At 50.3% G+C, this 13,072-nt stretch overlaps 2 protein-coding genes across 5 annotated transcripts in view; one reads left to right on the top strand and one right to left on the bottom strand.

Moving 5' to 3' along the window:
* MTHFD1L (methylenetetrahydrofolate dehydrogenase (NADP+ dependent) 1 like) overlaps positions 1 to 3,407 on the bottom strand; it is a 202,970-nt gene extending 199,563 nt beyond the window's left edge. For both annotated transcript variants that reach the window (XM_088474356.1, XM_088474357.1), the window contains exon 1: positions 3,237 to 3,407. In XM_088474356.1, the coding sequence (XP_088330482.1) occupies positions 3,237 to 3,370 (134 nt within the window). In that variant the 5' untranslated portion in view covers positions 3,371 to 3,407. The remainder of the gene's footprint in view (positions 1 to 3,236) is intronic.
* A 113-nt stretch (positions 3,408 to 3,520) lies between these two features.
* The window catches only part of LOC148521862 (protein Mis18-alpha-like), a 67,679-nt gene continuing 58,127 nt past the window's right edge, over positions 3,521 to 13,072 (top strand). The window contains exon 1 of one of the 3 annotated variants that reach the window (XR_015878776.1): positions 3,521 to 3,856. Coding sequence is in view for 2 of the 3 variants with exons in the window: in XM_088474359.1 (XP_088330485.1) it covers positions 3,697 to 3,856 (160 nt within the window). In the remaining variant the exon portion in view is untranslated. The remainder of the gene's footprint in view (positions 3,857 to 13,072) is intronic. The other 2 variants (XM_088474359.1, XM_088474358.1) reach the window with 2 other exon arrangements.

The raw sequence follows: 13,072 nt of genomic DNA, 5'->3' as shown, positions 1-13,072 counted from the left end.
TCCCGAGATCAGAGTCACCGCTCTGACATCACCAGTTCCCTCACTGGTGTTGCGTCGCCCGGGGGAGGGGGGGACGAGAGGCCAAGATCTCCATCGGCTGACTCAGATTTCCTAGCCTCTTTCTCTTATTTGCGGCAGCCGGCTTGCGTGACCCCATGGGTCACTTAGCTGGCCCGATGTTCTTGCAGACTACCTGATGCTGTGTTGTACAACGCAGCTCGGACAAGTAATGCATGCAGGAGGCGTGATGCCTACTGCTGTATGACCATAATTGCAAGGACAGAACTGCAAAGCTGCCTGCGTGCACTACACACTACAGAATATGCCTGCGTGCATTGTGCTTCATTTACAGACTCAGGGCCTGATTCAGAGCCGGATGCTCTGACCAGAGCGCTCGCTCTGAATCAGGGCCCTCCTACATGAAAATGGAGCGTCCTCCTGGACGCTCGCATAGCTGTGGGTGACCACCCACAGCTTATGCGAGCGTCCATGATGATGGTCGCGATGGTCAAGACCATTGCAACCATCGGGCTTGCGACGGAGACCCTGCGGTAGGGTCTCGCTGCCGCAAGCCCTGGAGTGATTTTGGCTCTATCAGAGCCAAAATCACTCCCATTGACATCACTAGTGATGTCAGTGGGGCCGGCTTCAGACGGTAGGCGTTCCCATGGGAACGCCTCCGTCTGGCAGCCACGCCCACGGCACGCCCACCAAAGGGGGCGTGCTGTCAATCAACATCGACAGCACGCCCCCTTTGGTGCGAGACCCATAACGACGGCTTGGCTTGGCCGTCGTTATTCGGGTCTCGCGCATGCGCACGACGGAGCTCCCTCCGTCATGCGCAATTCGGCACCATCGACCCGCTTGAGAGCATCCTGCGCTCGCGAGCGGGTCTGAATCAGCCCCTCAGTTGCACACAGATATACAAGTGTTGAAAATCAAATGAATCTGCTAAGTCTCTTGGTGCGTCCTAGTACATCGCATAGCAAAAAAGACCCCTGGCGCTAGTAGAGTCGCACAAGACCTGGCAGCTCACAGCACATGGCATATTCCGGCTAGATGTATGTGGACACATCAGTACTTTATACAGCTCATTTGAACTGTATACTATGTCTAATTAATCTCAACCAATATAACAGTGCCCCAATGCGAAGAGACTTTTGTCCTCATGTAAAATATCTGCTTCTTTTCCCTTTTTCTTCAGCACTGATGTTTTACATAATATACATATACAATCATTACATAGCTCCTGGAAACCTAAGTTTAAAGAAGGCAGTCCCACTTAAATCAAAAGTGAGTTATAAAATACTGACATGCCCTGTATTGCATCACATGAGTTCTAGGGCCATCAGAGCACTACACACTAGATGCTCTATTTATTTGTAACATCAGTCTTCCTGCAGGAGCTTAAAGCAAACATATTTGTGAAGACCAGTGTTTCTGCATGACAAAGTAACATTCTGCAATCAAAACTCAATTGCATTCTCAGTAAAATATTCAAAGTATAGTTATATGCTATTTGTTACAAGAACAAAAATGGCATTATGCTGAACATTGTAGTTTTACTATCAGAGATTTAGGAATCTTGAGTAAGAAATTTGAAACTAAAGATTAAAATAAGTTTTAAATCTACTTAAATATTATATAATATAAATGTTGATTTTTTTCCAACAATACTGTAGCCCAAACATTAAAAAAGGGTTAAATTTATACACATGTAACCCACCTTTAACTTTGCTGTTTTTTATATTTTCATAGGTGTAGTTGTGTCAGCAGTTTTACTATAGTTCTTATATGTATGTAGCACATTCATTTTGGTATAAGCAGGGTTTTCGAATACAAACGGAGCTGGTATTTTTCCCCTCTAGTGTTCAGTAATGTGTAATTCCCCTTAAGGGATACGGTCAATAGACTGTCAAAAGGGATGCACGCGCTTATAATAACGGCACCGGAATCCTGACATGTGGGGGACGGTTAGAGTTAGGCACTAAGGGGGAGGGTTATGGTAAGGGTGCGGGGAGAGGGAGCTTAGGTTTAAGCACTGGGGAGGGTGGGTTAGGACACCTACCGACAGCTGTCAGTATCCTAACCCTGTCCTAGCATCGGGATTTTGACAGCTGGGATCTGGAGCACAGGAATCCCGTAGCCCCTCACGTGTATCTAACTTTCAAGCAGAAGTTGTGACTGATCCTCACTGAGCACTGGCAAGGGAGATGTTACTAAAACAGCAGGCTAAGAGGAACTTAGGCCCCTATTTACCATTGAAGCACTACCCCTTTAGCGCTCGCTAAAGGGGTTATGCCACCCTTTCTGGATTTAACAAACAGCGGTAATCTAGGATTTCCGCTGTTTGTCAAGCATGGCCCTCTCCATCTTTTAGATGGAGAGTGTTGCGGTCCTCATTGCCGGCAATGGAGACCCAACGGTGCCTTTCCAGCTTCAGTGAAGCCTTCCAGACACTGCAGAGTCCTGTGTCATGCACATGTGCAAACGGACCGCCGCGCTGGCAGCGATAGGCTGCCAGCAGCCCAGTGGAAGACCTTGCAGAGGAGGAGGACTTCACGGCACCTCTCTGGAGGGGTAAGTATTGGTAAATACTAGTACATTTTTCATTTGTATCACATTAGTGCACCGTGTAGGGCGACTGCCAATCTGTCAGCAGACGGATCGTGCTGTCCCCACTGACAATCGCGTGGTCCCCGCGGACCGCACGATATGCCGGCTCCCCCTTCCACCATGTGAATGGGAACGTACATCGCATCTCAGATCATATAAGCCAGTGGGAAGATCTGGGGATGCGATTTACAATCCCACAGAAGCGGGCAGCACGATATCAGGTATGATATCATTCCCATACACGGCACGATATAGCACCTATATCGTTATCGGCATGTATATCATGCCGTGTATGGCCACCTTTAGTTCCAAAAAGCTAAGACAACGGTAGGCCTATCCCATCTAGAACAACTTGATAACTAACTGCTGCTACACTACAAGTCCCAGATCACTAGGCAGTGCAAACCAGGCTCAGTCCTGCACCTACAGTATATAAGCCCCATTTCCCAGCTTCACTACTACGTACATACAGGCTCTCACTATACTGCGCATCCACAGAGCTGTTACTACTTTTATAGAAGTCCCCATCCGTGGCAGCCCCTAGCGGCTCCACAGGACAGATACTACATCCACAGACATGCTCTCACAGCCCACTAGCGATAACTTCCCACAGCCCGTACCCGTGCAGTTCCTGGGCACCTCTCCACGCAGGGGACGATGATGAGAATAATGCCCGGCTCAAGCATCCATGGCCGGACAGCGCCCTGTAGCTGGGTAGTCTGTGGTACAGGCGGCGGAGCAGCAGCCAGCGCATGGTGACAGACAGGAGAAGCCGGTAGGGATCACACGTTTTTCTATAGAACCAACACGATGAGACTATTATCCCCCCGCCCTTCGCTACTCACCACCACGCCTACTCCCGCCTCTGATTTTGGCCCCGCCCACCAGCTCCGCCCAGCTCCTGACGTATAGAAGACAGAAAGTTCTTTCGGCAAAAGTGGGAGTCACTCACTACTTAGTACTAGGATATAGTATAGCTGCTGGGCTGCTGGAGTGGAGAACACTGGTGTGCAGGCCGGGCTGTCAGTAACACACATAACATGTGCGAGAGATACCAGCAGTGACAACAGCAGCGCCGCTATGGAAGATGTTACAGATGACATGCAGGGCAATATGATGACCTATATCCGGCAGTCCGGCAGGCCCGCCGTGTACATGTGCGGGAAATGCCGGCGCCCGCTCGGGGACACGCAGGACTTCGTGGAATATCACGTTGGCGATAACCTCATACTGCTAAAAGGTGCGGAGGAAGGGCAGCTTCTGTATAGCAAGGAAACAGGTGGTGGGGGGATCTTCTACCTGGGTAATGGGTGTCACGTGGGACATTTGTTCCCTAGGGTACATATCCTATATTTCCTATATGGGTTATGGAGGAGACTTGGAGGGGGCATACATTACTTGTTATTTTGATAAGGGAGCGGAGCTGAATGGAGGGGGGGCCTTCATTTATAGTATGGGTAGTACTTAAGCTGTATATGGTAGAGACATGGAGGGGGCTTATTTACACAGGTAATGGGACAGTTGGAGGACCCATTTCTTACATGGTTAATGAACAGGGGCACATATTTGTACATGGAATAACGGAATCTTTTTTCTTAAATACATGAGGCACCATGAGCAGGGAATAGTTTCTTACGGATGGATGCCAGCACTCAGGATCCCGGCGGTCAAAATCCTGAGGCTGGGCAGGCAGGGTTAGGATAGCCTGTTGGGAAGCTGATATATTGCGCCGGCCATACAGACTGCACGTTCCAGTGTATGACGAGCGAAATATCGTTCTATGCTGCACAGCAGATGTGGCTATGCGATGAAAGCACACGCAATCGTGTGTACACACTTTACGACATGCACAATATATTGTTCCTATCTGTGTCGTAACGATGTATCGTAGGATATATCTAATTGTATGTACCCAGCTTTAGATTGCTTCTTGTATAATAGGCAACATTATTTGACTAAATTCCCCAATGGCATAGGACCATGGCAGGCAGGGTTATAATTCTCTATTATTATTATTCTTTATATGAAGCAACAAGGGTTCTACAGCGCCTTACAAAGTACATGAACAAATAAGCAAACAAGAAGTGACTTAAGCTAGGAACAAATTAACCGAATTGTAAACGATGCAGTGGCGCTAACTATTTCCTCTGGCCCCCCCGGAACTCCTGGACTAACAATATAGTGCATATACACTGCAATTTTACCAACGACCAAACGATATATCGTTCGTCGTTAACGATTTCCATTATTCTTTCACGGTGTGTGTGTCTTGTGTTTAGCCAGTCAGATCCCAACTGTCATTTTGCAAATGGCTGACACTTAGGAGCCGATTGGCTGGAGCACCATTATCCTATGCAACAAGTTTTATCACTCGTTGTGTATGATAAAACTCGTTGATAAATGAGACCCTAAGGGCTGAATTCAATTCAGTGCGATGATGAATAGCCGTGGGAGGGAGCTCTCGCAGCTATTCAATACACCGCGCTCTTTGCCTGGTTGGTGTTTGGTTGTCAGAGAATGCCGTTGTCAGGTTATGGCCTAGGATCGGCATTTGGACTCACTGCGGCGCCGGCTTGCCCGATCCCTTGGGTGGTCAGGCGGCGGGTAGCGCGCTGAATATTCTACCCCGAGCCATGTGGACATCCGTGTGCTGCGCTGTGCCTTGGTTGCTACGGTAGCCGTCAACGCAGCCATGACAGTTCACATCACCTGACTGCCCTTGACCCAATGGTAGCAGGGGGTTGGTCAGCTGACGCTGTCCACCAATAGCATTCTAATTTCAGGTATAAATCCAGTCTAAGGACAGAAGGAAGTTGCCTGTGCAACATTGTCGCTACCCTGTGTATTGCTGATACCCCATTTTAGGTTCCCTATGCGATCTCCTCGATTATCAAGTGCCAACTCCTAACCAACAGTGCATCCTAACCTCTTGCCTGTGTGCGTTCTACCACCTGCTGACGCAATTGTGCGTCTTTCACCACTCCTCCAGTGTAAGCTGCTAGTGCCATACTGTGTCCAGACAGTGCCTCAAGCACTTACCCCTTAAGGTGCATACACACAACGATTTTTTGAACGATTATCGTTAAATGATATCGTTTAACGATAATCGTTTGAAAAAATCGTTCACTTTCTGAGTCGAACGATTATTGTTCATGCGCGTTCACGTTTGTAGTTTAGTCAGACTTGTCAACTCAACGATTTTCATTAAGTTAATATGCAAAAATCGTTTGTAGTTCATAAAAATCGTTCATTACTTTTAAATGAACATAGTAAATGAACAACTTTAGTAAACGATTTTAGTTCATTTTTTCAAGGTAGAAAATCGTTTACTAAAATCGTTCACTAACTCAATCGTTGTGTGTGTATGCAGCTTTACTCATACGAGTACTAGTTCTCTGTACTTCTTGTAGAACTATACCTACAGGGCCACCGGTGATTTGTCTCCATTCTCACAGTATCAAACACCTGTCCAAAGGTCTGCGACCTGCCAGCTGGGTGCAGCTTAAATACCCATATCCCGCTTGGAGGGGTCACTGGTGAACACCTCCCAGTTGGTTAGACTCCGCGCCTTTGGACAGGTCTCGCCAACGTTTGATACTCGTGGATGAGGTGGTCATATATCCAGGCCCCACGCCTACGGTTCCTATCTTCTCCAGGGCCCTCAGCTTCCTCAATAGGGGATTCCACTCTACCGAACGTGACAGCCGGTTCTTAGGACTTAACCTGGGCTTATTGAATAGCTGCTGGAGCTCCCTCTCGCGGCTATTCATCTTCGCATTGAATTGAATTCAGCCCTAAGTGTTAGGTGACCTAGTGGGGAGTTATAAGTAGATGATGGTATGAGTAAGGGAAGGAGAAGCACATGAGGGAATAGGGCCCTGCTCGTGAGAGCTTACATTCTAAAGGGAAGTGGTAGACGGGTAACAAGATGGGCTAGACAGTGAGCAAGGGGCATGGAGCAGCTGCTTAGGGTGAGAGCTGGAAGGTTTTGATGAAGTAGTGGGACTTGAGAGCCCATTTGAAGATTTGTAGAGTCTGATAAGGGAGAGGGAGAGAGTTCCAGAGGTAGGGAGCAGCATGGGCAAAATCTGTGAGGCAGGAGTGGAAGGTCGTAATCGGATGACAGGAGAAGCGGAGTGCATTTGTTGAAAGAAGTAGGTGAGCAGGAGTGTGAAGGGAGATGAGGTTTGAGATGTAAATGGGAGAGGATTGGTTCAGGGCTTTTTAAGTGAGTGTAAGAACCTTGAACTTGGTTATGAAGGGGAAGGGGAGCCCAGTGTAGGGCTTGTAAGAGAGGGGGGACAGATGTAGAATGTTTGGAGAAGATGAACCGTGCTGCAGCTTTGAAGAGATATTTGAGTGGTGAGAGGTGGGAATCAGGGAGGCCAGATAGGAGGAGGTTACAGTAGTCCAATCTGAAGATGACCAGTGAGTTTGAGGGTGTTACTAGAGGAGATGGCTGTGCTGTCAATAGATAATGAAATTGTGGGCAGTGAGGTTATGCCAGGGGTGGGAAGATGAGCAGCTCAATCTTAGATATGTTAAGTTTTTAAGAAGGCGCTGTGACCTACAGGAACTGATATACGAGTGAGGAGAGAGGTCAGGGGAGGTAAGGGAGATCTGAGTATCATCAGCATAGAGATGATATTGGAGCCAAAAGAGCTGATGAGTATAGAGGGCGAATTGGAGAGGTCCAAGTACAGAACACCTACTTTTAGTGTAAGTGGGGGGAAGGAGTCGGTCAGAGAGGTAGGAGGACAACCAGAAGATGGCAGTATCACGTAGACCAAAGAGTGAAAGATTTACAGAAGGAGAGGGTGGTCCACAGTGTCAAAAGCAGCAGAGAAGTAGCTCTTAGATTTGGCAGCAAAGTAGGTCATTGCTGACTCTTGTGAGAGCATTTTCAGTGGAGTGGAGAGAATGGAAGCCAGACTGAAATGGTTCAAGCAGGGAGTGGGAGGAAAGAAAGGCGGTAAGACAGTTGCAAACAATACGCTCAAGGGGTTTGGAGACAAAATGGAGAAGAGAGATGAGTCGGTAGTTTGAGAGAGTGTTAGAATCAAGGGTAGTTTTTTTTTTTTTTTTTTTTTTTTTAACAATGGGGCAGACAAGGGCATGCTTGAGTGCAGAAAGGACAGTACCTGTTGAAAGCGAGAGATTGAGGAGGTGGGCAAAATAGGAAGAGGCAGAAAGAGAGAGGAGATGAGAAGGGATAGGGTCAAAGAGGGAGGTGGAAGTGAAGGGGGAGCGGATGAGGACCATTACTTCCTCTCCAGATACAGGGAAGAAAGATCTCAGAATTGGTAAGATGGATCTGGGAAAGAGGAGGAGGAGATGGTGGACTGGGAAGGGAAAGAGAGGGGAGGAGATGGTGGACTGGGGGGGGGGGATAGAGGTGGGAAGAGGGGGCAGAATACAGGGTTAGTTGGACAGTGATGGGAGGTGTTGAACACATGGTCATGGTGTGGATGAGGTAAAATGGGGGAGTAAAACTGGAAGAAGGAATGGAGGCTGTATATGAGATACAGTGCAGTAGATTTACAGCAATGCAGGTGAAATACTGTGCTGGTAAGTGAGTATGCACGGTAGGATTTTATTAAGTTGTATAAATGTAAAGTTGGTAAAGGTACAGACATTGAATCAGTGTGTAGAAGGGGATGGGTACAGGATGCCGGCGGTCAGAATCCCGACACCAGCATCCCATCGGGGTTAGAATACTGACACATGTCGGTATGTATCCTAACCCTCTCCCTACCCTAACCCTTTCTTCCCGGTGTCTAACCCTAAACCTCCCCCTACTGCTTAACGCAAACCGTTCCCCTAACCCTGCTACTTACCATCGGGATTCCAGCACTGGAATCTCCATGGTCAGGGTACTGACTGCATCCTGTTAGAAGACAGAGGACGTGGGAGGGGAGTAAAAACATTTATGATCCAGACAGGAATATCACGGACAAAGTAGTGACATTGGTGCAGATATGCTGTCATATATTTGTAAAACCCAGACAGCCTGCACACAAAGTTGAAAGTGAAGTGCTAACTTCATGCACTGTCCAAGCATTCAGGTTAGGCAAACTGCTGGTTTTTGTGGTGGAGATTTAGTGAGCTCAGTTGTTGCCTCAAAACAGTCCTTATGTAGTAGGGTTTGATTGTTGCACCAGCAGCCGAAGGGTAAACAAGCAATGTATACCACAAAGCAAACAACTGGGTCTAGTTATCAATACACTATGCAAATACATCAGAATGAGATAATCTGCAGCAATGTTTAAATTTGGATTACCTAATAATCAATACCCTATGCAAATACATCAGAATGAGATTATCTGCAGCAGTGTTTGCATTTTGATTCCCTGTAGATGACAAGAAAAGAGGAGGTGTCAACTCACAATCAATATCTGCTGAAGACATAATCTAATAACTCCGGTGTTATGACAAAATTAAATTCAAAATGTAGAGTACACTTTTAAATGATAGAAATGAATACAAAGGTCTGCAGCCTAACAATGACACATATATATATATATATATTTCTACTTCAGGGTCCATAGGGTATCCACAGGATACCTTGGGGTATAGGTGTGACGTCAGTCGCAGGGCACCAAAGAGTTAAGCTTTCAGCCTCCCAGGATGCACTAGGTCCCCCTCCTATACCCCGCCCCCGGGCCAAGGCACCTCAGTTTAGTTTGGTGCCCGGCCGGAGTCGGGTGCACCTGTTGGAGTGGGGGCTAGAAGAGCCCCTGAAGCTTATTCTTCATGCAGCTGTGGCTGCACATCTGGATGAACAGCATGGACAGTCAGTCCTGACGTCCATGCTGTCTTCCCTACACCCCGCCGGTACCAGAACGCCGGTACTGATCCGGGGATGCTGGTGGGCGTCTGGGGTCACAGCTAGCGGTGACCCCAGATGCTTCGGACCATGGCCGGATTCAAGGGGGACAGAGGTAAGCAGCGGGGTCCCGCGGTGGGTCCCCGCTGATCACATGGTCCTAAGTCCCCAGGCAGGGGGGTCCCTGGGGACTGGCTGCAGCGTGGAGCCAGGCGACCAACCTGCGCTTCCACTACCCCCTGGGACAGCGGACCGCAGCAGAGCGGTAGCGCTGCGGCGTCCCAGGGGTTAAATGCATGCCAGGGGAGCGCGCCTTCCCTGTCTCACAGCCGGCGCCTCCCCCGCTGCACACAGCCCTCTCTGCATGCTGCCGACTGGTCCTGTGGCAGCGCTCCTCCCCCAGGCCAGCCTCCTCTCTGCTCCTCGGCGGCCATCTTCTCCAGAACGCATGGTGAACGCTGCTGGAAGCGCTGGACGGAAGCATCGTGGTCTGGGTCCCCCCGCATACCTCTCCTCCGCTGTGGTCAGGTCTGTGTATGCAGCGCTGTGTCCTACCAGGCCCTGTGTCTGTGTAGTTGAGTGATCAGCGCTGTTAGTGCAGGAATTGTTATTTCTCTGCATTGTATGTGACTGTGCTAGCGCTGCTGCCTGTAACTTTTCTTCTCTAAACTGTCAGCTTTATTACTGTCCCTGTTCTTCTGCTAAAGCCCTTGCGGTGCGGTGCTGCAGGGTGGTCTCTCGCCTATTTAAATACTTAATTGGTGAGAGAGGTCACATACGTGGTGCCATCATGTCTGAAAGTGATTTTCCCCTCCGGCTACAGTGTACCACGTGCAAAGTACCGTTAGCGGAGGGGGAGGGTAGCGCGGAGGGCCTTTGCCGGCAGTGTTTGCCCATGGCGCGGCCTATTACGGTTACAGCACCGGTACAGGAGCCGCCCTGGGCTTGTTTCGCTCAGGCGTTAACAGCTTTAGTGGGCCAGTTAGCTCCGCAGCCCGCGTTTACTCCGAGGGGTTTGTCCCAGCAGTCTGTGGTGTCGTCACCCATGCAGGGGTTCCCACGACAATTGGTGGTACCCCACAGTCTCCCTATTTCCCCGCTCCCGGGTTCTCAGGAGCCAGCGTGGGTTAACTCCCTGACGAGTTCTGTACAGCACTTGTCGGATGTGTTGCAAGGGGAGTCTGTGATGCGGCCTCATAAAAGGCCGGTGGCGTCTCTGTCCGCTCCTTATGAGGATGACGAAGGGACGTCTGATGATGGGGAGATTCTTGATCCTTACGATCAGGAACCTCTCCATACTAAGGACGCTGATGCTAAGTCCAAAGTATATATTCCTGGACTTATTCGGGCGGTCCGCACAGCCTTGGTGATTGAGGACGAAGTTCCCCCAGCGGCTAAATCTAAGTATGCCTTTTTCAAAGATGTGAAGGGCGATGCCACAGTCTTTCCTCTTTCGGGTCAGTTGGTGGACCATTTAGAGGAGGCGTGGAAACAACCTGGCAAAAGATACCAGCCGCAGAGACGCCTGGCGGTGGCTTATCCGTTCGCGGATAATTATTTTGCTAAGTGGGAATCCCCTCCACAGGTGGATTCTCACGTGACCCGTCTTGTCCGTAGTGCCACATTGCCGATGCCATCCATGTCCTCCCTTAAGGATGCTACGGACCGCAAGGTAGAAATCTGCCTGAAGTCCGCTTATTCCCTTGCAGGGGGGGCAGCACGGCCGGCTATGGCCATTTGCTGGGTTGCCAGAGCGATGGAGCGCTGGGCGGATTCATTAGAGGCTTCTTTTGAATCCGACTGTCCGGCCGAACAGGCGGAGTTGATTGGCAATCTCCGTGATTCGGCCACCTACATCAACGAGGCGGCTCTAGACATTAGTACTCTGGTGTCTAGAATTTCTTCAGCAGCTGTAGCTGCTCGTCGCACCTTGTGGCTGCGATCCTGGAAGGCGGACGCAGATTCCAAGAAAGGTCTGGAAGCGTTGCCGTTTACCGGAGAAGTTCTCTTCGGTCCGGATCTGGATAAGATTGTGGCCACGCTGGCGGCAGCCAAATCTGCTTGTCTCCCGTCGGCCGCTGCTCCTTCTGGTTCGGGACCATCGTCCTTTCGGTCATCTAGGGCCCAGGGCAGGCCCAAACCACAGTCGTTTCCTCGACAGGCTGGCCCTAAGAAATCGATCAAGCCCCGGAAGCAGGCATGGAGTACCAGACGTCCGGCCCCCAAGCCAGATGACAAGCCTGCGGCCTGACAGTCCGGGCCTCCCTTTGGGGGATCCCAGGGTGGGAGGCCGCCTGCTACAGTTCGCCCAGTGTTGGTCGACCACTACGACAGACACTTGGGTTCTGGAGGTGGTTTCCCATGGATACGCCCTCTCCTTCCGGCACAGACCCCCGGCTCGCTTCTTCACCACGGGTCTCCCATCAGACCGGAACAAGGCTACGGAGCTGCGGAAGGTATTGCACACTATGCTCCAGGCTGGAGTTATAGTGGCGGTTCCATTCTCCCAGAGTGGCCAGGGTTTCTATTCAAATCTATTTTTGGTACAGAAACCCAATGGGTCATATCGTCCGATTCTCAACCTCAAAGCACTCAACAAGTCTTTGCGGGTCCCGAAGTTTCGGATGGAGACCCTACGGTCCATCATTCTGGCGCTGGAACCTGGGGACTACTTGGTGTCATTGGACATACAGGACGCTTACCTGCATGTCCCTATTCTTTGGCGCCATCAACAGTTCCTCAGGTTTGCAATCCGCAGCGACCACTTCCAGTTTCGGGCGTTACCTTTTGGCCTGGCAACAGCACCACGTGTTTTCACCAAGGTGATGGCGGTCATGGCGGCTTCTCTGCGGCTGCAGGGAGTCCGCATGTTGCCGTATTTGGACGACCTGTTATTGGTGGCAGGATCTCCAGAGCTCCTGTTACGCCACTTGGACCTGACCATTGCACTGCTGCAACGGCACGGCTGGCTAATCAACTGGCAGAAGTCCACTCTAATCCCGTCTCGGAGGATTCTGCATCTTGGAGCCTTATTGGACTCGGGACAGCAAAGGATCTTCGTGACGGAGGACAAGATCTCTGCTTTACAGTCAAGGGTGCGCAGTTGCCTGCACAGCCGCCGGGTGTCCTTACACTCGGCGATGAGGTTACTGGGCTCCATGGTGTCGGTGTTCGACACGGTGGAATACGCCCAGTTTCACTCCAGACCTCTGCAGCACCTGATCCTGTCCAAGTGGAACGGGCTGACTCAGTCTCTGAAGTCCCAGACGATTGTGCTCACCCAGGAGGTTCGCCTGTCCCTTACGTGGTGGTTACAGACGACCCACCTCAACAAGGGACGTCCGTTCTGGGTTCCAAATTGGGTCCTGTTGACAACGGACGCCAGTCTTCGGGGCTGGGGAGCAGTTTCGGGTCCACACTTGTTCCAGGGCAGGTGGACGCCGACAGAAGCGGAGCTTCCAATAAATATCTTGGAACTCCGTGCGGTCTTCAATGCTCTCCAGCAGGCACAGCGGTTTCTCCAGGGTCGCCCGGTGCAGGTCCAGTCGGACAACGCTACCACCGTGGCCTACATAAACAGGCAAGGAGGAACTCGCAGTCGGGCGGCTCTCGTAGAGGTCTCTCGGATCC

This window comes from Taudactylus pleione, unplaced genomic scaffold, assembly GCF_031769625.1.
Source record: "Taudactylus pleione unplaced genomic scaffold, aTauple2 ptg000154l, whole genome shotgun sequence".
Classification (NCBI taxonomy): domain Eukaryota; kingdom Metazoa; phylum Chordata; class Amphibia; order Anura; family Myobatrachidae; genus Taudactylus; species Taudactylus pleione.
Note: the sequence above shows the minus strand (reverse complement) of the source record. Positions and strands in the feature narration are given on the sequence as shown.